Here is a 24104-nt window from a genome sequence, read left to right on the forward strand (position 1 = left end):
ACAAGGATTTTAGGGAAATAAATTATGCCCAGAGATGAAACTTTGTATTGAAAATAGAGACTGATCCTTTCATGGTAAAACAGAAGAGGAAACAAAGGTAGGTACATATTTGTACCGTGGCCTGCTGCAAGAGGACTCCAAGCAGGGTTCTGACAAACAGCAACTGCAACTTTTGAGTAGAACTCTGTATGCGTATGTGGGCTGGAACTGCACCTAAACCAGCCTGTCTAGTGTGGATGCATTGCACCACTGTTATTTACACTAGCAAACAGCTTCTAATTAAGGCAATCTTTGTTGACAGGCTACTGCTGTAGATAAGATGCGAGAAAAGTATGCAACGGAAGTCTATTCAGTGAATATGGTGTATGTTTTATTCTATTTACAGTACATTTGTTATAAATATAATACATTTCTTGAAAAGCTTAATTAACTTGAGTAGATTTTTTTTAAAACAGATCAACTCAGTTGTTATAGTTACATAATAAAGTGAATGACAATTTAAATGACAATCTCATGGTTGTGTAATAGTGCATTCTGTATCGAGATGAATGAGAAAACACAAACTGGTTTCAAAATTATTTTCAGAACATCTTCGGTGAAGTTGTGTGTAAGCCATAAGGCTCACTGGCTATCAAGAACATGAGGACACAATAACAAAGCCCCAAACTAATTTTAAAAACTGAAAAGCGGAAAAAAAAAAACCCAAACAAAAAAACCCCCAGCATAAATTGTATTTAACAACCTATCAAACTTCACAGTAAGGCTGGCATTTCTGATGAATAATGGCTTAAGTCAGGAAAAAAGACAACAAGGGTTGTCTTCTGAACTGTCTTTTAATATAGCCACAAAATATATTTAAAACATCATGCTGGAAGTTGTAATAGCAGTCAAGCTGCTTTTTTTATTATTATTATTATTAGGACAGAGCCTGGGATACACAAGTTAATTCAAACGGTTTTATAAGGGGTATTTTAGTTCAGTGTTATGAGTATAAATTACCAGAGATGCAAGAGACATCAAAAAGAATATATGCATTTTCTGTCCAACGTGTTTTGCCTTAAGAAACAAAATGGCAAGTAGTCTGAATATTTTGCTATTGTCTCCTAAACAATCTTTTGTGACAAGTTAGATGTTGGGGTAACATTCCAAAACTGGAATAAATGTCAATCCGCAGAATAAGAAAAATCAGATTCTTTTGGTTTTTAGTATGATCTTTTAGTAAGTGGTCAAATGTTACTGATGATGATCAGTGCTGGCATGGAGTTCTGCTGACTTGTTTCAAACAAAGTAACTTGGTCGGCTAACTTGGCAAATACTCTGTGAGTTCCAAGATTATAGACTCCTGTACGAACAAAGCAAGCTTTCAAGTGCAAGCTGTAGACCTCCTGGCTTTTAAGCTGAAGTTTGTACTGTGTTTGCCCAAGCCACGTGAAAGAACCATGGATTTCTAGTGCTTCTGGACTGAAAGAGAGAGGGGGGGGGGGAAATAAATCAGATATCTATTTTGGATTCTCTTATGCTTAAGTGTCTAGCAAACATGCACCCATTCAAAATGACAATCCTACGAAAAATTTTACTTCACTGTGTAATATGTTTCCTGTATTAAGTGGCATGCAAATGCACTGCATCTCTGGTGTTTTGGCTGTCTGATGTTTTTGAAAAGTGACCAGATGAGCTGACTAGTGCTCAGCTCTACATTAATTCTATTAACTCATTTATAGATTAGTTCTTTACAAATTGTTTAATTGCGATTTCCTGGCGGACTACTGTCCTTACTATCTTCTATCTGTCAACATTTGTATTAAAAGCCTGGCACGCTGAGTTTCCTACCCATCTGGTTAAATACACCGGGCAACCCCTTGGCACTGGGCAAATGCATTCTGATTACATTGAGTTTTGCTAAATCTGTCCCAATTATTGCCCTTCAAAATCCATCTCTGAGAAACTTCTAAAAATGCCTAATTGGGACCGTTACTGAGAATACTATTCAGCTATTTAATTACACTAAGTCAAGTTTGATGACAATCAGACTTGAATATTTTTTGGTATTCAACCACTTACACAGATTGTGGAATAAGATATTCCAAGAGAATAAAAATATATACAGAATTCAACCAGCTCTACTATAGGTAGTGCATCAAAGGTATCTGATGTTTGCCTTTTTTTATACAACTTTTATTTTAAAAATCTCATTTGTTTTTAAATGTTTTTCCCCAATGTTACTGATAATTTTGAACACAGATGAATTGCTATATTTCCAAGTAAAAACTATAGTCATGTGCAGCAGTGGATAAAATCTAAGAACTTGTGATAAGTGCTGTTAAAGAAGTTATACTTTTTGTTAGGATGAGAAGTAATTTGTCGAATTTTGTATTGCTTATCCTAGAATATGGATTTCTACACAGTAATTCTAACAAACGTAGCAATTATCTACAAATTTTAGAAACAATGCACTCTTACTGTACAAGATTTTAAAAGAATTTTAGATGAAAGTAACTATATTTTAGTATTTCAAAAGATAACTTTTGTTACCATTGAGAAACTGTGTCAAACAAAATTAATTTTTTAATGAAAACAGCATCCATTGTTGATGTTCCTCTCATTTTGCAGAAACTTTCATTGTAGGAAACATTTCCTCAAAACAAGGAGATTTAAACGGCAAAAAATAAATATTGTTGCCTCACTTTTCTTTAAAATCCAGTCATTACTCCCAGCCCGCTTGGCAATACAATCAATTTCTGTTTTACTTCCAAATGAACATGGGTTTTTGAAAAATACTCAAAGTGATTTATTATGCTCCCTTTGAGATGAGGAGAAACTCCCACTGACATCAATGGGAACACAGTGAGGATGAAAGTCCTATCCTAAATATTTGATACATTTAATACACATTTGATAAAATGATGTAAATAAAATCAGATTAAGAGATCTCAGTAGCAGTAAGTGCTCACAAGAAACATCAAATTGGTTTTAATTTAACATTTAGAAGTTTACTACCTTGTTGTTTTATGCCGCAAGTCAATTATTACATCAACATCAGCCTCAGAACAATTGGAAAGTAGAAGAGTGACAGGTACTAAACAAAGGCTGCAAGAGAAAAATAGTTTTACAATGCAAGATTTATACACATCACTGATCAGTCTTGAGAATTACAAAATGTAACAAATCTATTTAAAAAAAATTCTTATGTCCTTAATTACTCAATCATATAAACATTAAAATACATAGAGGTATTTTGTATGACATTATTACAGTCTAATATCAGCTCTTACATGCTGTCAGATAATCATTTTGACTTCTGAAAAAGGAAATTAATTGAAGTATATTTATGATTGTGACCTCAGAGAAAAAAATTATAAGTCAGTGTTGAAACGATCTCCTCAGTTTGTCTAAATGAGACCTGGTAAAGCAATAGTTCAGAGCATAGCTTGGTTTTTGCAAGCTTTCTATAAAATCATGTACAACAAGGTGCATTAATAAAAAATTTTAGAATGTGAAAACATTTGACCCAACATGCTGGTCTAAATTTTGACTTGCTGCAATATCATCTTTACACTTTCTCTCCATATACTTCTATGCCCTTCTGCATATCGTTGACTAAAAGGGCTATTTAAACTATTTGCTTTAGTGGCCTGAAGAAATACAGGCATTTTAGCCAGGGCAGGTGTACAATGCTCAGCTAAAGCTGAAGAAGTACGGACATTCGAGTCCAACTTATTGCATGTTTTTTAATATGTAGGCATTGCTTTGTATTTAATATCCTGAAGAATTCTACCCAAATACACTTATTAACACTAATGCTTTTATACAGAACACTCCTTCCAGAAGGATCCCACAGCACCTTTATACACAAACTTTTCAGGGTCATGCCCCCCGTTACTCCTGTCTGCTCCCCCTGGCCCCCGGGAAGGGTAAGGGAGCTGAGGCTGGGTCAGGAATGGAGCTGTGGCCGGAGATGGGGCCAGGAGCAGAGCTGGGGCAGGGCCGGGATCACAACTGGGGGGCGGGCTGGAGCAGAGTTGGGGGAGGAGTGGGACTGGATGGTGGCTCCTTCCCCAACCCCCGTATGGGGACTGGCCTGGGTCCCGCTGTACCTCCGAACGTTCCTCGGCAACCCCCTAGAGGGTCGCGCCCCATAGTTTGGGGACCATGAACTAGCAGTATCACTTCACCACTGAAATGCATCACTGGGATTGCTTAGCAGTAAACTCTTTAAGACAGGAAGTAAAGAGTGCCTTCAAGATTGACCACTGCAGGGGGAATTTAGGTAGTAAGCACTTAACTCAAATTGGAATAGGACCAGAATTAGACCCTATTTGAATAAGTGGAGGCTCTCATAATTAAAACAATCATTTTTGCACATCATTCCACTTATGCTAGTTAGTTTCACTTCAATATCTATTGTACTAGTATAAGAATGTAATAGTTAAGTTGTCAAAGCACAAGGAAATGTATACATTCTAAAAACGAAACATTTTTTGCTACAATTAAATTATTAATATCAAATTTTGTAAATAAAATTTCAAAGCAATATAAATTTGAAACCTAAACTAGTTCCCTTTATGTTTGTAGTGTAATGCTCACCAAAAAATTGATAAGACTGCATAACCACAAAGTAGAAGCTACAGGAACACAATTATCAAAATGAAAAATCTTGTGTACAAGTGCTTTAGTTCATTGTTACTACACTAAGTCTCCAATTTCAGCCATGTTAAACATCCTCTTCCTGCAATAGTTTATACCTTACCCATGTTAACATTTAGAAAATTTGGATATGGATATGCTACTGACATAATAAATAAAAATTAATAACTAGAGCAAGAAGTTATTTGTTCATTCAAATATTGTCATTTTGCAGCATATAGTATTCATTTTCAACCCACTTGATTGTTTATGCTGTGATTTTCTCAGGCTGTGAAGACAAAGATATTATAGATTTCTTCATCATTACTTTCTTAATGAGTTATCTAACTTAACATTCCCATTCATTTTTAAAACTAAATTATCTATAGCAGGGGTAGTCAACAGGCAGACCACGGGCCAAATTCGGACTACCAGATGCGTTTGAACGGACCCCCAAACCTTTTAATTTTATCATTATTGTTTTTTTATTATTATTTTCTCTGGAGTCTGGACCTTGACCAAGAAACCTGGATCTTGATAAAAAGTAATTGACCTTTCTGATCAATAGTACTTCATTTTCATTTCATGTGTCCCATCTTCAACTGCTAGAAAATGCTATTGTGTTGCAATTTTACCAATACATTTACAAAAAAAAATAAAATTTTTTTTGCTTTATAGTTATATAAAATGTTTGTGTTGAATTTTTCCTTGCTCATGGCAATTTTTCCTTGTTTATCACTTTATTTCATCCTTCCACAGAGCAAAATCTAAAAAGGATTTTTATTAAAGAAATGGGGAAAAAAATAGTTTCCTAAAGGAATCTTGAAACATTTTAAAAGCTAACATTAATCAAACCTTTTCTGATGAAATGAGTGATTAAAGGACTCTGGATAATGAAGACTAGTCTTGATAAGGTTAGAAAGCTGTTCTGGTGTTGGTCTTGTGGGTAGTGAAGTGTTTTCTGGTCGAAAAAACTTTAAGAGAACCATTTCTGGTGATTCCTGGAACACACAAATATTCAGACTTCATTTAAAATACTCTTATAAATACACTAACATGACACACTGTACAACAAGGGATTAACCAGACAGATGTTAACTTGAAGGTACCATTTTCTCTTAAGAACTGTAGCTTCCAACAGATTACACTACTGTGTCATAATGTTTACAGGAGGCAATTAAGGAAATTACTGTGTCTTACTGTTTTAGGTGCACCACTTCCTCAATTCTTATGATGGGGGTGCTATATCACAGGCAAACTATTAAATTTTCTTCTCCCAAAACTGCTTTTTTAAACCAATGTGTTAAGAGTTCTGCAAATATGTATTACTGGTAAGATAAAAATAGAACCATGTTTAGACTGCACCAAGTTCATCTTGGGTTTTCACAAAAACCCAAGCAGATACAGTGAAAAGTCTACCATGGGGAGGTTGCCACCAAGGAACTGTAGGTAGCCAGGAAAACCCCAAAAGTGGGTGGCACTGGGTGGGAAGGGAACATGTGCTAATACAGTACATCTCTAAAGCTGGAGCCTAGTAAGCTCCTTCAAAAATGAAAACTACCTTCCCCTCCAAAGAGTGGAAAGCCCAAGGGAAGGCAGGTGGTGAAGTACAACCTCCAAGAGAGAGGGGATTAGATGATGTGGAAAGATGTAACTTCAGTGCATCACCCTGACTGCATCTGGTCCAGAATCTAGATCAGGGGTCGGCAACCTTTCAGAAGCGGTGTGCTGAGTCTTCATTTATTCACTTTAATTATAGGTTTCACGTGCCAGTAATACATTTTAATGCTTTTTAGAAGGTCTCTCTCTAAGTCTATATATTATATAACTAAACTATTGTTGTATTGTAAAATAAATAAGGTTTTCAAAATGTTTAAGAAGCTTAATTTAAAATTAAATTAAAATGTTGATCTTACGCCACTGGCCCGCTCAGCCCGCTGCTGGTCTGGGGTTCTGTTCACCTAGGCCGGCAACGGGCTGAGCGGGGCCTGCGGCCGGGACCCCGGCTGGCAAGGGGCCGGTAGCCAGAACCCCAGACTAGCAGCGGGCTGTGAGGGGCCGGCGGCCAGGAACCCAGTCCGGCAGTGGGCTGAGCGGCTCAGCCTGCTGCCACTCAGGGGTTCCATCCGCCGGTTCCTGCCAGCTGGGATCCCGGCTGCCGTACCTGCTCAGTCCGCTGCAGGTTTGGGGTCCCGGCCCTGATGACATACAGTGGGTATGGTTTCTCCCTGGTTTTGGCCCATTCTCTTCCTCTCTCTCTGCACTGAGCTGAGAGTGGGAGTGCACTGAGCACAGGGCTGGGGGTTGGGGTGTAGGGTCTGACTGGGAGCTAGAATGAGGGAGAGGGCTCATGGTTGGGGCAGGAGGTTTGTGTGTGGAGTGCTTACCTGGGCAGCTCCCATTTGGTGCGAAGGGTGCAGGTGGGAACGTGGGGTATGTGTGCAGGTGCTCCCGTTTGGTGCTCAGGGTGGGGGTGGGGATTTGGGGGGTGCAAGAGTCAGGATGTGGGGGGCCGGGGGCATGTGAGGGGGTGCAGGTGGCGGGGCCTGGGTATGTGTGGGGGTGCCAGAGTCACGGCTGGGGTCGTGGGGGGGGGGGGGGGGTGAAGGAGTCAAGCAGAGGACCTGGTGTGTGTGAGGAGGGTACAGAGCTCAGGGCAGGGGCTGGGGGGGGGGGGGGGAAGAACGGGGCTGCAGGGCTCAGGGCAGAGGGCTGGGTGTGTGTGTGGGGGGGGTCAGGACAGAGGGCTGGGGGTGTGGGCTGGGGTGATCACGGCAGGGGGCTGGAGGGGATATGCCCCGCTTCCATCCCCTCCCCTTCCCCAAGGCCCTGCCCCCGCTTCTTCTCTGCCTCTGCGGGGAGCAGCGAGCACACTGACTCCGCTTCTACCCCACCTCCCTCCCTTGAAAGGGCCATCAGCTGATCGGCTGGCAGGGAGGGAAGGAAGGAAGGAGGGGCAGGGAACCCAGCACACTGTGGGAAGACGCAGGGGAGCCAGCAGGACCAATCTTCTGCCCCTGCCCCCACAGGAGGGGGCAGAGGGTGGAGAAGAGCAGGCCGGGCCAGGCAGGATTTTTAATGGCACGTGGCTGCCTGCCAGGACCCCAGTGTGCCATTAAAAATCGGCTCGCATGCTGTCTTTGGCACGCATGCCATAGGTTGTCGACCCCTGATCTAGATGATATGGTACTTGTCCAACACCATCCAGTCTGTTATCTACTCCAATCAAAAAGTTACTTATGAGGGGTTAGCTTTCCTCATTCACTTATGAACCGTTGATGCAGAGTCGATAATTAGTGACATAAAATGCATTCACAGTAATGAACGTAGGCAGCTGCTAAATATAAGGAGTTGATTGATGAATCCCATTTCTGCACTGCACTTAGAAACAGTTACAGTATTCTTAGCTTATTGCTGCGCTTGTGTCAACAACTTATATTACAATATTTTCTTAAAATACTGAAGACAAAACACTGAGAAACACATTGAGATTGTGACTTGTGTCAATAAAAAAGATAGCAGGGAAAATCCCAGCCCCCACTGAAGTCAATGGGAGCTTTGCCACTGACTTCAATGGTGTTAGAATTTCAATCAGGAAATTTAAATAATTATTAATTATTTGCATTATAGTAGCATCCCCAGGTCTGGTTGTACTAGGCATAGGTCATCAGATGACAGCATATGCTTGAAAAAATTTAAGATTATGCCCTTTAAACCAAAACTAATTCACTGCGCTCAGACCAGCAACCTAAATGCTCAAGAAGAATACTCTTAGTTTCCAACTATATTCCATTGTTAATATCTTTTTAATTCAGTTGGCATTTTTGGTCCTGCTGTAATGGAATCCATCTTGCTGAAAGGTGACACCATGTGTAACACTAGCTATATTTAGAGACTATACGACTCCATGGAGGGTGGGGACGGAAGGTTAGAAGATTTATCTAATTGGGGAATATTCAATATTATCTTGGATAGCATATATCAACACCCTAGAAATTGCTCTTCCCCCTAAAGTCAGTTACCTGTTCCAAGTCCTCCCAATCAGAATTCCCGAGTATTTTTTTAAAACCCTACAAAAAACAAATATCAAAATTTATCTGAACAGACAGACAAAAATCAATAGGATAAGTTACAGAAAAACAGGTAGACAAAGTAAGTCTGGCATCATTACATTTCATTATTTGATTAATTTAACATGTTTGAAACCCTTAGTTCAAAGCAACATTACCTTGGTGCTGAAGGACTGGCAACAGATAGAAATTGGACAATTTAACACCCCAGATTTAAGATTAGTCTTTTGGTTCCTAAATAAGACATCACTTTGACAACCCTCTTTGTACCCAGAGGATGAAGTACTGGCTACGCTGAAGTCATGGCAAAACTCCCATTGACTTCAATAGGGCCTGGATTCCACCCATAGTTTTTATATTTGGGCAGAAAGGCTTTCAAAACACAAGCACTCAGAGTGCTGCTCTACACTAACAACATCTCACTGAATTTCCTTTTTAAGCAACCTGGAGAGTTTAGGAAAATCTAGATAAGAAACCAGACAATTAGAGACACAAGGTGGGTGAGGTAATATCTTTTACGAGACCAACTTCTGTTAGTCCAATTAAAAGATATTACCTCACCCACCTTATCTAATATCTTGGGACAAACAAGGCTACAAACAACACTGCATAAAACACACAATTGTCAGCTTGTAAGAAAAAGTGGCACCTTAAAGACTAACAGATTTATTTGGGCATAAGCTTTCGTGGGTTAAAAAAAACCACTTCTTCAGATGCATGGAGTGAAAATTACAGATGCAGGCATAAACATACTGGCACATGAAGAGAAGGGAGTTATGTTACAAGTGGAGAACCAGTGTTGACAAGGCCAATTCAGTCACGGGTGGATGTGGTCCACTCCCAATAATTGATGAGAAGGTGTCAATACCGAGAGGAAAAATTACTTTTGTACTGAGCCAGTCACTCCCAGTCCCTATTCAAACCCAAATTAATGGTGTTAAGTTTACAAATGAATTGTAGCCCTGCAGTTTCTCTCTGAAGTCTGTTTTTTTGTTGAAGGATGGCTACTTTTAAATCTGTTATTGAATGTCCAGGGAGACTGAAGTGTTCTCCTACTGGCTTTTGTATGTTACCATTGCGGATGTCTGATTTGTGTCCATTTATGTAGAGACAATCAGGTTTAGCAAATGTACACGGCAGACGGGCACTGCTGACACACAATGGCATATATCACATTAGTAGATGTGCAGGTGAATGAGCTCCTGATGGTGTGACTGATGTGGTTGGGTCCTCTGATGGTGTTGCTACAGTAGATATGGGGACAGAGTAGGCAACAGGGTTTGTTACAAGTTAGTGTTTCTGTTGTGTAGTGTGTAGCTGTTGGTGAGTATTTGCTTCAGGTTGGGGGGCTGTCTGTAAGCAAGGACTGGCCTGCCTCCCAAGGTCTGTGAGAGTTAGGGATCATTTTCCAGGATAGGTTGTAGATAGTTGATGTGTTGGAGCGGTTTTAACTGGAGGTTCTATGTGATGGCCAGTGGTGTTCTGTTATTTGCCTTGTTGGGCCTGTTCTATGGTAGGTGACTTCTGGGTACCTGGCTTGCTCTGTCAATCTGTTCCCTCACTTCCCCAGGTGGGTATTGTCGTTTTAAGAATGCTTGATAAAGATCTTGTAGGTGTTTGTCTCTGTCTGAGGGATTGGAGCAAATGTGGTTGTATCTTAGGGCTTGGCTGTAGACGATGGATCATGTGATGTGTCCTGGATGGAAACTGGTTCTCCACTTGTAAGGTAACTCCCTTCTCTTCATGTGCCAGTATATTTGTCCCTGTATCTGTAATTTTCACTCCATGCATCTGAAGAAGTGGGGTTTTTTACCCATGAAAGCTTATGTCCAAATAAATCTGTTAGTCTTTAAGGTGCCACCAGACTCCTCATTGTTTTTGTGGATACAGACTAACACAGATACCCCTCTGATACTTGGAACGAATATCAATAATTCTGTTAAAACAACGAGAATAAACTTTGTATAAACTCAAAAAATCTTCAAAACAAAATATTATGGCTAAAATATACTCTAGTGTTAATTGCACTAACTTTCTCATGTAATCCCTTTCATGTAAATTTGATAAAAACAGATTCATACCCAGCTTAAATAAATTCTGGCTACTGACTTAAAAAAAACTCACAAATGTTTTGAACTTTAAATCGTAACTGTCCACTCCAGAACTAGTGCGTAAGCATCTTCTGAAGAAGCAGGCAGAATGGGTTTTTACCATAAATGATATGAATGGTGGGAGTCAAAGAAGATGTGGAGAATCAGGGTCATTTGACTTGTTCTAAATTACAGTTTTTGAAAATGAGTCGTTCAATATTCAAGCCAGCACTAAAGGAACCAATTACATTACCTCCCACAATTACCCTCCTAAAAACCAATGGGAATGGGAACATTCAAATATAAAACTACTATTCCTCTTATTAACTGTGAAAATAACTGCTGCATCAGAACGATGAAGCTAAGAAACCCCTTTGTTAGGCAAATGAATCACAAAAATTGGGAAATCCCATCCATGAATGTTAGCCTGAAAAAGGATTCATATAATTAACATTGGAAACATTGTTACCATTCAACTTCAGATTAACTGAAAAACACATTTTTAATTTTACTGAGAAAAAATGTAAAGAACTTTGCTAATACCTGATCTCCGTTGCTTGTATTTCAAATGAGTTTACCCTCACCTGTACTACTAATGACCATGTACCTTGTGCTGGTTTCTTCAGCGTGGTTTTAGAATGTTTTTTGCAACCACACTACAATCTCCATCCTACATTGAATATTGGCTTATACAAAGTCTAAGAATTAGTGTGTTCAAACCAAGTTTTAATTGTTAAGTCAGCATTAAAGCAGACTTGGTACACTTGTAAAGGTCTCCCAAGTGTCACAAGGTGCAGCTTTTCAACAAGATGGGTGCCAAAAGGAGGTAGAATCTTTTTTTTTAAAAACACATTCACCTTCAACTATTTAAATCAGTTTGAAGTTTTTGTTCAATGAACATGATCTCAAGAGGTGCTGGGCACCTTCAAGTCTATAGATTTCAATGGCAATGCCTCCCAGTCACTTGGCGATGTCTATGTGCTATTTACACCTTTTCCAGATAATGTTAAAAATACTTGTTTTTAAAATTAACTGATGTATTTAGCAAAAAGAATACTCAATATAAGTTTACACAAGTCTCATGCAGTTCCCAGGAGAAAAATACATGCTTTAGCGGAGTTTGAAAGATTGAGATAAATAGGAAGGCTGCAAGGGCTGCAAAGAGAAGGCCCTTGAGCCAGCTGACTACGGCTGTACAGTGGGACAGAGGAAGCAAGAGCTAGAGAGGAAAGGAAAAAATCCCAGATTTTAAGTGACAAAGTGCCAGTGAGAACAAAAATAAAGGGATCTGAGGAAACTGGAAATATCGGGAGAACCTGATTAGAATCAGTGAGCTCTCATTTCAAACCTCAGATTAAAGCTATTCCACCCCTGATCCCTGGGCCTACTTTTTTACTCTCCTGTGTTAACTTTAAGTACTATTCATAGGAAATAAAGGCTCTGTGAAAGGTGTTCTACAAGATTGCATTGTGTACTTTGCTCAATCCTAATTTAAAATTAATACTTTTTACATTATTTATCTGGAAGAGTAAACACAGACAGGATTGGTGTGTCAAATTCAGCTGTATGCCTTCAGTGTGAGATTATGAGAGCGATTGGACTCTGAAAAGTGCATTTTTTTAAACGATTAAAAACCAAACTCAGAGGAACCCATTTTACTGGTGTGCCCATGTTGTAAAGAACCCTCTAATAAACATTGGTATATTAGTATAGTAATACCCACAATATAAAAATGGCAACCTCAAAGTATGTGTCTCGAAATGGGTACTAGAGGGGTAGATCTCCTGCGTTCTTTCCGTAGCGACTGATGATACAAATCAACACTTTTGGTTTACAACATCTTCTTTCTTATAAATTATGTTTAGCCTGAACACCCCATCATTGATACCCAATTTCATCCTCTAATTTCCTGTCCCATATATGAAGCTTCACTGGCACAAGCTACCTCCTCCCTCTGATAACTTACGAATAGTCACTTCATAGCTACCAGCTTTTGCCCCAAGGTTCCCTTCTCTAACCAAATTTCTCCAACCCAGTCTTTGGTCTTGTTTAGACTTGGATTTAAAGAGGTGATATTAGCATGTGTTAGCTAACATGTGTTGACACATTTTAAGAGTCTACTATAGATAAGGCACACTACCTTTAACTTGTGCTAACCTGGCAGAATTAAAGCCTGGTGGAGAGCTAAGAACCACATCTTTAAATCCAAGCCTAGACAAGGCCACAGTCTGAGATACCACCTGTATTCAAGTGTATGGCAGAGGCTTGAAATGCTAAACCTTTGGATCGTTATCGTGCAGAACCCGTCATCAGCATGGAAGCATGCCCTCTGGAATGGTGGCGAAAGCATGAATGTGCATATGAATGTTTAGCATATCTAGCACGTAAATACCTTGCAATGCTGGCTACAAAAAAGCCATGTAAATACCTATTCTCACTTTCAGGTGACCTTGTAAATAAGAAGCAGGCAGCTCCCGTAAACGTAAACAAAATTTGTTTGTCTTCGCAATTGGCTGAACAAGAAGTAGGATTAAATGGACTTGTAGGCGCTAAAGTTTTACATTGTTTGTTTTTGAGTGCAGTTATGTTACAAAAAAAAAAAAATCTACATTTGTATGTTGCACTTTCACAAAAAAGACTACATTACAGTATTAATATGAGGTGAACTGAAAAATATTTCTTATATTGCAAATATTTGTAATAAAAATATAAATTGAGCACTGTACACTTTGTATTCTGTGTTGTAACTGAAATCAATATATTTGAAAATGTAGAAAAACAGCCAAAAATATTTATATAATAAATTTAAATTGGTATTATATCAACTGTGTGAATAAAACTGATTAATCGTGATTAATTTTTTAATCAAGTTAATTTTTTTAATTAATTGCTTGAACTGACTATGATCGAGAGCCCTACTTTTAATTAAAATTGCAACATTATCCAGCCCAATCCCTTTCCAGTCTATTTTTTTTTTGGGGGGGGCCTTGAGATTCCTTTAGCTTGAATTTCTACCCATGTGATCAAGAGAAAAACGCTTAGACAAACAGTAAGGAATATTATAATATGGAGAAGTGGCTGCACTTGAATGTGGAAAATTAAAAAGTAAAGGATTTCAGGTTACTGTAGGTTGGGAAACAAAGAAGGAGGAGGATGAAGCTGTTGAAAACTGAAGTGAGCCAGGGCAATTATAGATTGGGAGTAGCCACATTTTGAGCTTTGGCTAGCTAAAGCTAATTGGTCACTGCAGATGAAGACAACAGGTAAGACTACAAGTGCTAAAAAGAGCTTCAGTATGGCAGTGTTAGAGGCAGTGGAAAGGAAGGTTCCCACAAATACCTAATTAATTTTCCACTGAATTGCAGTAATTCCTATCCTATGAGTATCTTCATAGATGGACCTTTGTCCAAAAATGTTACATATTAGTGGGCATAGCTGGTTCAGTATTAGGATGTTTAAGGTAACTGTAGAGCATGAACACTTAATATATATATTAAAAATATATATAAAAAAATAAAGTGTGTACACAAATGCTAGGTTTATTGCCAAAGCTTGTAATTTTGTAGGCCAGACAGCTTTTACCGTAACATCTCTATTCACATATTTGGCTGTATTAGTTGTTTGCTTGAATTGATTCCGTTTTATAAATAAAAACCCAATCCTCAGTTTATATTCATAAGTTCCTATTTCTAATTTCTGCTTCATATTATTGCTAGAAACTGTATTGTATCACTTAGTTCTTTAAGAACTCCGTTACACCTGGCCTAGTTTCCTTTTTTTTCCACCCCCGCCTCTCTTTTTTGGGCTGCTCAAAGGAATAAGCTATATTTGGCATTCTTTGATTCTAATTTTATCTCAAGAGCAGTTTCTCACGTGTAGACTTGGAGGAATGGGGAAAGCCAAGGGGATAAACATTCAAAACTGTCTGTTCATTAAAGAGACTGCTACACTACTGCACGTGAATCAAGTTTTTAAAAAGCAATGTTGCTTAGCAACATTAGATGCGTCAGAGCACAGCACATGGATGTAGCAGCACTGTCAGTTATAATTATATTTATAACTTATTAGAACAAAATATTAAGACTAAGATGTGCCAAAACAGATAGCTGATCCATCTAGTGCAATATTCTGCATCCAACAGTAACCAAAACCTAATGTAGAATATGAAAGTGAAAATCCCGTCTCATTGTAATGCATATATAGACAGTGATAAAATACTGTACATATAGGGGGGAAAATCTTTGATTTCCACAGGGAACAAACTATGCCCTGAAGCATATGATTTTATTACTCTTGTGCTAGCTAGCATAGCGAAGAAAAGTGATTTAGAATTCCTAATTTTAAGGTCAAAAGTTTAGGGAAGGAAACGTATCCATTTGATGTTACAAGTGCAATTTAATCAGTCAGGTAATGTGCAATTATTCGTACTGGAATTTGATCAAGTGCACGATAACACTAAGTTTTTTAGAGTTCTGCTGGAATTATTATGGACTCCATGTTGTCAGCATCTTGGTTTTACAGTCTCCTTGAAAATTACTGTGGTTCAGTCAGTTGTGGATGATAATCTCCTGCTGGCAACTGCTGGAAAGGCAATTATATGTTCTCAGTTTAGCAGCACTGGGTAATTGAAAAAACCCCAACACAAACCACAAATAAAATGGCACCATGACTGCTTTACTGTAGCTCAATTCCTCTGAGACCCCCTAGAACTATGGCTGAATAATTTCTCCCTGAGCAGCATGGTTCTAATTTATAATCTCTTCTGTTTAGTTACATACAGTGAGGCCTATAGTTAAGGTTGCCCAACACTTGTAAGCCATTGGTTTCTGGTGTGAACTTAAGTCAAAATAGCTTAAATTTGACAGTTTTCCATGCCAGGTGTCTGCTCAGGGCTGAATTTTTGGGGGGTAAGATTCTGTAAAAAAAAAATGGTTCAGCCATTTCTCAAAACAAAGCTACTTTTCAGCATGGCAGAGGTTTGTTTTAGTAGCCATAAAAATCCATTGTATAAATCAGTTTCATGGTATGAGGATTACACAAGAATGAAAGACGTTATAATGTGTACAATTTTAGATAAAAATAGTGAAATATCTATATAATAGCATTTTTAAAAGTGCTGACCGGTTATAAGACACTAATGACAAAAATATAAGCATTTTGATATGAAATGGTTAAGAACTCGGAAGCCTGCGCCTCTTAAGCATAAATGGAATTTGAATACCACAGAGGAAAGATGCTCTTATAGGTGAGGCACTTGACTGGAACCCAGGGAGACCTGGGTTCAACTTCCACATCTGTCACAGACTTGCTACGAGACACAAGGCAAGCCACTTACTCTAGGCCTCATTTTACCCATCTATAAAATGGAGTTAATACATCCCATAGAAGGGTTGTGAGGACAAATTCATTACAGCTTCAGATGCTGCACTGACAGGGGCTATTTACATATCTAGATAGATAACCATATCTGCCTTCAGATGCAATTAGGAAAAAAAAAAGTTATTGTCCTAGCAAGCTAACGGTATAAATATAGTCAAGTTTGCAATACATTTTTGCAGAAGAGCTCACAGGAAATACATACAATACAGATTTAAGGGAAAAACAGAATTAAGATAGCTAACACGTAAACAAAAATGGGCAGGATAGTATTACTTAACTTTTAGTTACTGAGACTCACCTACCTTTACCTTGCACATTACTTGTTTTAAATTCTTCTTCACATTCACAAATACATTGGACTATTCATGTGTTCAGTATTACACTTTGAATTAATACAGTTTTGTATACTACTAATTCTTATGATTACCAATGCTGCACATACACATACTCAGATATTCACTGGTTTGTTGCAGACCCAAATTATTCATTTTCTTCTACAGCTGTTTTTGTGATATCAGTGCGAACAGATATTTTAAAAATTAATTACAATGGTAGAAAGATTGTATTGATTGATCTCTCACAATTCAGTTTGTCGATTTCTCAAGTTATTTCCTCTGATAATTCTATTAATTTTTATAACTCTGCTAAGTTTCACAGGGAAAGCTACACTAGTGCCAAAATACATCAGAATACAAAAGAGTCAAGTGTTTTTACTTAATCCCTTAGTGCAGCAAAACTCAAGATCCTTATTTTGGAGTCAACTTATTTTATTTTATCCCAAGTTGATTGGGGTTTTTTTGTGCCAGAGAGAACTCACCCAAGTTTCAGTACTACTATATTACCAGGTAATATTGTATTAAGAGGCAATAGAGAAGTCAGCATGTTAGTATAAGAATTGTACTAACTTAATATTGTATTAAGAGCTCTGAATGTAATTCATCCAGTTTGATTTTAATCCTGCAACAAAACTAAGGAAGTAATTTGTTTAAGACAATTATGCAGTTACATCTCATCTACATGGGTCATGGGCTTACTGCCTTTTTTCCTTTAACATGAACTTAAGTTAACCATTTTGAGGTCCAGCAATTAATGCTACTAAAAACTAAGTAAAGCCAATAAGTGTTAGAACACTGAACTTTAGCTCTTAATAGATTTGTCTGAATATCCTATATTAGGTTTAATTATGCTTCTACATACTAAAAAGCTTGCACATTCAACGATACTCTTCCATGTACGTGACGTTCCCATTATCAGCAGATCACTGAAGTACATTAACAACTTCCAAGACTTTATTCAGATCCAATATGTAAACATGTATTTAGAGAATCCTCAGTGCCTATATCAAAGTATAATCAGGAACTATGCCATACGACAGTATCTAAAATTAAAATTTTATTCATGTCTTTTCCAAACACTCTCTTCTGTTGCTTACAATTTTATATGTTAAAAACACTTAACCAATATTACATGTTAACTCCCTTTAACATTTATTGTGTTACACTGCAGCTGCAGAAAACCTCTAAGACAGTGGTTCTCAGCCCATGGTCTGCGGACCACTTGTGGTCCAATCAGCACACCACTGCGGTCTATGTGACATTCTCAGGGCCATACAGGTGGTATATGATATTGTATGGATGTGGCCCACATAACAGAGAGCTGCATATGCAGCCCAAAATGGTAAATAGGTTGAGAACCACTGCTCTAAGACCTTAGATGTATTTAAGTCTTCCATTGAAAATTTTGATTTTATAGTTGTGTCATTTAACAGACTTGAAAGTACGTTGCCGAAATTAGTCTAAAATTAGCAGATTCCTTTTAACTTACAAGATGTATACTTACAAGAGCTTTACAAGGTAATCTCATTAATTTATTTAGATACACACATTTTGGAAACATACCGAACACTTTGGAAAGGCTTTTGTAAAGCAAGAGGTTTTTAATACAAAAAAAGTATTAGGATTACCTGCTTTTGAGGAAAGGAAAAAGCCTCCTTCCCTACTGTATGAAGAACAACATGATGCTGGCCTTCTAAAATAAATTGCTTGTTATCTTCCACAACATATGCCTAAATACAAAGATAAAAGACATTTAATATTTCTTAATTTGCTGCAAACCTCAAAAGGTTATCAAATAACACTTCTCTTTTATAATACAAACTTTAGAAGTGATAATGATCTTACATTTATACCACCTTTTATTTAGAAATATTCCAAAGTACACCATAATCTTTACCAACAGATTTACAAAATTATGAATAAAGGAATCACTTCAACTTTCAATAAAGTGCAATTACTTTGCAGTAGAAAGCTAAGGAGCTAATTAATATATTCCATCTAGAACAGTCCTCTGTGTTGCCTTAATGTTTCTAATTCAAGGAACTGTGAAGAGTTGGGTATGCAGTGTATTTCACAAAAATAATTAACAATAAAATTCACTTTAAACAAAATCTCAGATGAATTATGTAAAATCTTAGGATACATTGTAGATACACTTATTTAAATCAGTTTTGCTCCACTCTGGCATTGTGGTATATTTTTAGAATTTTTTCAACACTACTAAAGATTACCAAGTGAGTTAGTGCTTAGTTAATATTGCAGCATAAATTCCTGGTTTAATTGTTGAATTCAGTACAGCCCTGCTGCATGAGTCACAGAACTGGTCAGCACAGTTTAAGTTCACAGAGCTGTCTAATCCTTGATGCCTTGTTCACAATCAGCAAAGCCTTACAAATTTGTTGTATTACATATTTTAAGGGAAATTTTATGCAAGTCTCCTGGCAGCTTCTAAGCTGCTATCATGGGTGGGAGGAAAATGTATTTTCCACTGTTTACACCAAGGTCCTATTCTGCAGCCTCAGAGTGCAAGTCTCCCACTGAAGTCAGATCTTAGATGAACACATTGTGAACTTCAGGGGAAGTCAGTCACTTTTTTCATTTCAGATAAAGGGAATTTTGAATCTTACTGTTTTTGCAATTACTCTTCATTTGGAACACCATGCATGTCAGCAGTGACAAGAGGCAACATGTTTTTTAGTGTAGACAACTCCCTCTATAGGAACTCTTCACAACTCTCATTATGAATCAAGGTCTCTTACTACTACCTTGGGAGGGACATTTATTCCCCCACTGTACAGAGGGGTAACAGTTTGCAGAAGCTCACTTGAGATAGAGCTGGTTCTAGACCTCAGGTCTAGTATAATGAAGACAAGTCTCATCTATTTTGCTTCTGTAGTAACAGGTCATGTTTTTGTAGCTCAAATGGTAGAGGTGGTAGTTTTTACATCCAGAGGCATCAGGTTCAGTCCCTGAAGACAATCCCTAATGGGGGCATTGTTACATTTAGCTATACTGTTTGTAACCACAATCTGTCCCTAGAGCTAGGAAGAGAAACCCTAAAGCAGGAATCCAGCAGTGTTCTACTGCTGTCTAACATGTCTTGCATCTATGGGCTAGTCCACTGAGGAAAACAGCAGGCTTTCACCCTCAACAATTTCTCCCATAACCGAAGTGCAAAAAGTCTGGTGCTTCGTGGAGGTGAAAAAAATATACAAAAGTTAGCATGCAGACTCCCGAACAAATGCTGGAATTTTATATTGCCAAACACAGTATTTAGATTTACTGTAATTTGTTATGTTGATACATTTTTAGTGTTTATACTTGGTAATTGGAGCCACCCCTTTAAAAAGTGAGTGGGAGCATTACTTCAAATAAACCCTCTAAGAATGGGAGCAAAGTGTGGGAGAGTCTACCTGTGTGTCCAGAGAGTTAAAGACGCTGGCTGTGTAAGGTTCAAAGGGGTCAGAACTTGATTTACTATCTTTGAGAAAAAAAAAAAAGCATCTTTGGCTTAATACTTGAGAGATCCTGTCCCCTCACCATGAGGAAACAGGCACATATGGAGGGGACAGGATCTCTCAAGTATTAAGCCAATCACATTTAAATCTGTTTCAAAAAATGGTTCCTGATTACTCATTGTTATAGTAATAACTTTCAGTACTGTCCCAACTGTGGTTTCAATTCACTTAATTTCCTGTTTTCAGACAAACTAAAGTTTAATGAAAACAAAACCTAACATTTGTCTGGAAAATTAGGTGTACATCTCAACACTACGTTAGATATAAACAATCTCATTTGCTCTCATTTTCTACTAATCATGTTTCACAGTCACGCTATTATATGGATAACTGAAAACAGACCATACATACCTTCCAGAGAACAACAATATTCAAATCCACCTCACTACATTTTTGTATCAATCTGACTGCCTCATCAAATGACTGTTTTGCAGCTCCTTGAAACATATTTGATTGTGCATGTGTTCTTTTTAATTCGGAGGATAAGCTTCGGAAAAAAAAGTCTGCACACGGACTAGCTGAACTGATTATCTGTAAGAAAACAACGCATTTTGCTTTCAGTACATGTCATAAACGGATTCAAGTTTATTCTATGAAGGTGGAATTTCCTCCATTGTGGAGCTTCTCGGTACTAACTCCCTGGTAAGCAAAATAGTCATGCATGTGGGCTTTTGCACACCTTCTGTGCCACAGAAGTTAACTCCATACCAGCACTAAATAAGCCAGCGTAGAAGAGAGGAATGGAGATGGTCCATTTCTATCCCATGACCAAGGGGGAACTGAGGGGCTGTGGCCACTCTTCCAAATGATAGCCTGCCCTATTGAACTGATTATAGTTTGGGACTCCCCAACAGGCTTTAACTACCTGCTAACTCATGTAAACATTACAACTGCCCTGCCTTCACTAGGCTTTTACCTCAAGTTAACCAACTCTAGTTAGCTAACCAGAATTAAGAACATCCCTTTTGTTGTAGTGCATACCCATATATTACCCTTATTACATTATTTCAGCCATTTTTATGGGAAGCTCTAGCACTCCTATGATTTGGAGAAAAACATGAATTTTGATAAGGATGTGCTGTTTGCTATCCCCAGGAAAATCTGGCCAAGTTATAAGCCTGAATATCACAGTTCACTCATGCTCATTACAGGTTTGTTAGAGTTTGTCAGCTAATTTCTCCAAAGATTCGATCAGCAATGAACATGCTCCATCCCCAGAGATCTTCTATGTGGTCACTAGACTGTGCACACATCATCCCCACAGAATGAATGAGCAGGCTCAATGTCTGGGCAGCAGGAGCTGAGCAGGACACCAATTGTTTCCTGGGGTCCAGACACCAGAACGGAGACCAGAGACACTCCTGTGCTCTCAATGCCATCGCTGCTGGAACCCAAACAGTCCAGATAAGAAAAGGAGCTTGACTGGCATGCAGAAACGTTAGGTGAAAGACTGGGAAAGGAGACAGAGAATTTGCAGCCACTGGACAACACATCCCTCTCAAACCTTGAATTGAACCCAGGATTCTACAGTTATCTGCAAATCACAGTGAAACCCACTGGTAAAATCTAGGTCTCCATCCCTCTCTAGTGGCTGGTCCATATAGAGCAGTGTTTCTCAATGACCGGTCCATGGATCTCCGCAGGGCCGGCTCTAGGCACCAGCAAAACAAGCTGGTGCTTGGGGCGGCACATTTTTAGGGGCAGCATGGCCGGCGCCAGAATGCCGCCCCTAAAAATGTGCCCCGGCCGCCCTAGCTCATCTCCACTGCTGCCGCTCGCGCGCTGCTGCTCGCCCTCCCTCCCAGGCTCTCAAACCTGGGAGGGAGGGGGAGATCCCGAACGGCCGCGGCGCATGAAACAGCTGATTCACGCACCGCTGCTCCCCCTCCCTCCCAGGCTCTCAAACCTGGAAGGGAGGGGGAGATCCCGAGCCACCGTGGCGCGCGAAACAGCTGATTCACGCGCTGCTGCTCCCCCTCCCTTCCAGGTTTGAGAGCCTGGGAGGGAGAGGGAGACTCCGAGTGGCTGCGGCGCGCGTGCCGCTTCTCCCCCTCCCTCCCTCCCTCCCAGGCTTGAGAGCCTTGGGGGAGGAGGCAGGGCTGGGGATTTGGGTAAGGGGTGGAGTTGAGGCGGTGCAAGAAAAAAAACAGGGCGGGGGGAGGGGGGGGCAGCCAAAATTGTTTTTGCTTAGGGCAGCAAAAATCTCCATGACACAGTTAAGGAAGGCAGCAAGCTGGTCAAAAAGGTTGAGAAACACTGATACAGAGGAAGACAAATTACTAACTACTCCTATTTGTTACTTCATTGCTCAAGAGAGACAGGCCTGTGTTGTAGCCTGCTAAAGATTCCAGCCCTGCTGATGACTTGAGGGCATCAAAATGGTTAAAACGTTGCATTTGATGTTTTCCTTAAGGTTTCCCCATTCTGCAGTCCTGACTATATGAAAATCTCAACTTTCATTTAAAAAAAACATTTAGCCCTCATTGTTAGAGAAGAGTTTGAAATTATGTCCCGAGTACACATTAAAAACTTAGAAACCGGAAGCAAAGAAAACCAAAAAATTGGGCCTCCTGATTCTCCCCCCCCCCAGGCCAGTCTTATTTTTGAGCTCTTGGTGATAGCAATACTATGGTTCCAATGATGAAATCAGGATACAACTTCCTATATGTTTAAAACAGCAACCTTAAAAAAACCAAAACACCATTAAAAATATTAAGGCTGCAAAGTCTATATATGGGGTAATAACATCTCAAATTTTATTCTGCAGACCCAATCAATTTAACCACTTTAATTGCCCTTAATGATACCCAAATTGAGGCTTGAATTTTGATGGAGAGAGTGGCCCAAACCCTGGTCTGGGTCATTATGAGGGGAATCTTAAGTTGTTGGATAGAATATATAGAGAGAGACACACACACACACACACACATATATAGATTATATATTCATTCCATCACTTACTCCAGAACGTTTGCAACCAAATTTCAGAGAATGAAGTAGCAGCTAAGGAGTCTGTCCTCGGGAAAAGACTGGACAAGGAGGTGGTGGCAATATTTGGTATGCCTTCCTACTCCTTCATCCCCACCCTTCAGAGGTCTGTCAAAATGCCCAAACTATATTACCTTGTGCAAAGCTGTTACCTGTTGCATATTGGCAGATTACTCTTACCATGGGAGAGTGAGTAATGATCCCCTGGGTTTAGGGAAGTAATGGTCTATGGGAGAACGGTCTTTCTAGAATGTTTTCCTGTAAAGGAGACTGATGAGACTCAGGGACTATACTAAATTTGAAACAACACAGACAGAAGAAATACTGCCCTGCCATTTTTGCGGGCCTTACTTTATGAAACTGCCCAGGATTTTTACACTTTAATATTTATATTCACATAACTGAAAGCCCGGATTAAAGACTGCCATTTAAGCCCATGCCAACAATGGACAAGATACACAAACAATTGAGTAAATATCACAGAGACTATCTTACTGCTGCTTATACCTCCTGGTACCCCTACTCCATTGTGGTGATCAGATGTACCTGCAATTCTATTGCCACTCAGCCACCCAAGCTCATGCCGGGCTAAGGCATAGTTCCAGCCTGGTGGGAATGGTCAGTCTCCTGAATTTTATAGAGAGTGTCATTTGGTGCATGATAACAAGGCAGGCACAGGAGAATTTGACAGAAAAGCCACCTTTTGGAGAACTCTAAATACCTGCATACTGAGCAGATCAGTGCTAAAATGGGGGGAAATTAGCAAGGCTTTGCATTGGTGGCATTTTTGTCCCTGTCTCATGAGACTTCAGCCATTCAAGTAAATACAAAGGAACCTGAACACATGGCATGCTGTGTCTCAAACACAGAAGAGAGCTGAAGTCCACAGGAAATTGGCAAAACAAACAGTTAAAATCTTCAGCCACTGATTGGATCTGCTATGCTTGAGCAGCAGGGAGCAAGCCCAACCATTAGGAATTTGAGGCTCAGAAAAACAATGTAGAATACAAAAATGTTGGAAGCGATGCCCTTTTAAAAAGTGGACCAATTCATTCTGATTAAGATCTATTGTCTTCCACAAACACTTAGCTAAAAGCAATT

The 24104-nt window shown here is 39.1% G+C and overlaps 1 protein-coding gene across 16 annotated transcripts in view; it reads right to left on the minus strand.

Annotated features, from left to right (window-relative positions):
- Positions 1-348: 348 nt before the first annotated feature.
- The window catches only part of TRAPPC8 (trafficking protein particle complex subunit 8), a 106711-nt gene continuing 82955 nt past the window's right edge, over positions 349-24104 (minus strand). For 7 of the 16 annotated variants that reach the window (XM_005279982.5, XM_005279985.5, XM_005279984.5 and 4 more), the window contains 6 exons: positions 20367-20546; positions 18126-18227; positions 8646-8693; positions 5479-5624; positions 2998-3087; positions 349-1461 (listed from right to left, as the gene is read on the minus strand). In XM_005279982.5, the coding sequence (XP_005280039.2) occupies positions 1227-1461; positions 2998-3087; positions 5479-5624; positions 8646-8693; positions 18126-18227; positions 20367-20546 (801 nt within the window). In that variant the 3' untranslated portion in view covers positions 349-1226. Of the gene's footprint in view, positions 1462-2997; positions 3088-5478; positions 5625-8645; positions 8694-15188; positions 15365-18125; positions 18228-20366; positions 20547-20612; positions 20850-24104 lie in introns of those variants that run through there. The other 9 variants (XM_008168579.4, XM_005279987.5, XM_005279986.5 and 6 more) reach the window with 5 other exon arrangements.

Source organism: Chrysemys picta, chromosome 2 (assembly GCF_011386835.1).
Source record: "Chrysemys picta bellii isolate R12L10 chromosome 2, ASM1138683v2, whole genome shotgun sequence".
Classification (NCBI taxonomy): domain Eukaryota; kingdom Metazoa; phylum Chordata; order Testudines; family Emydidae; genus Chrysemys; species Chrysemys picta.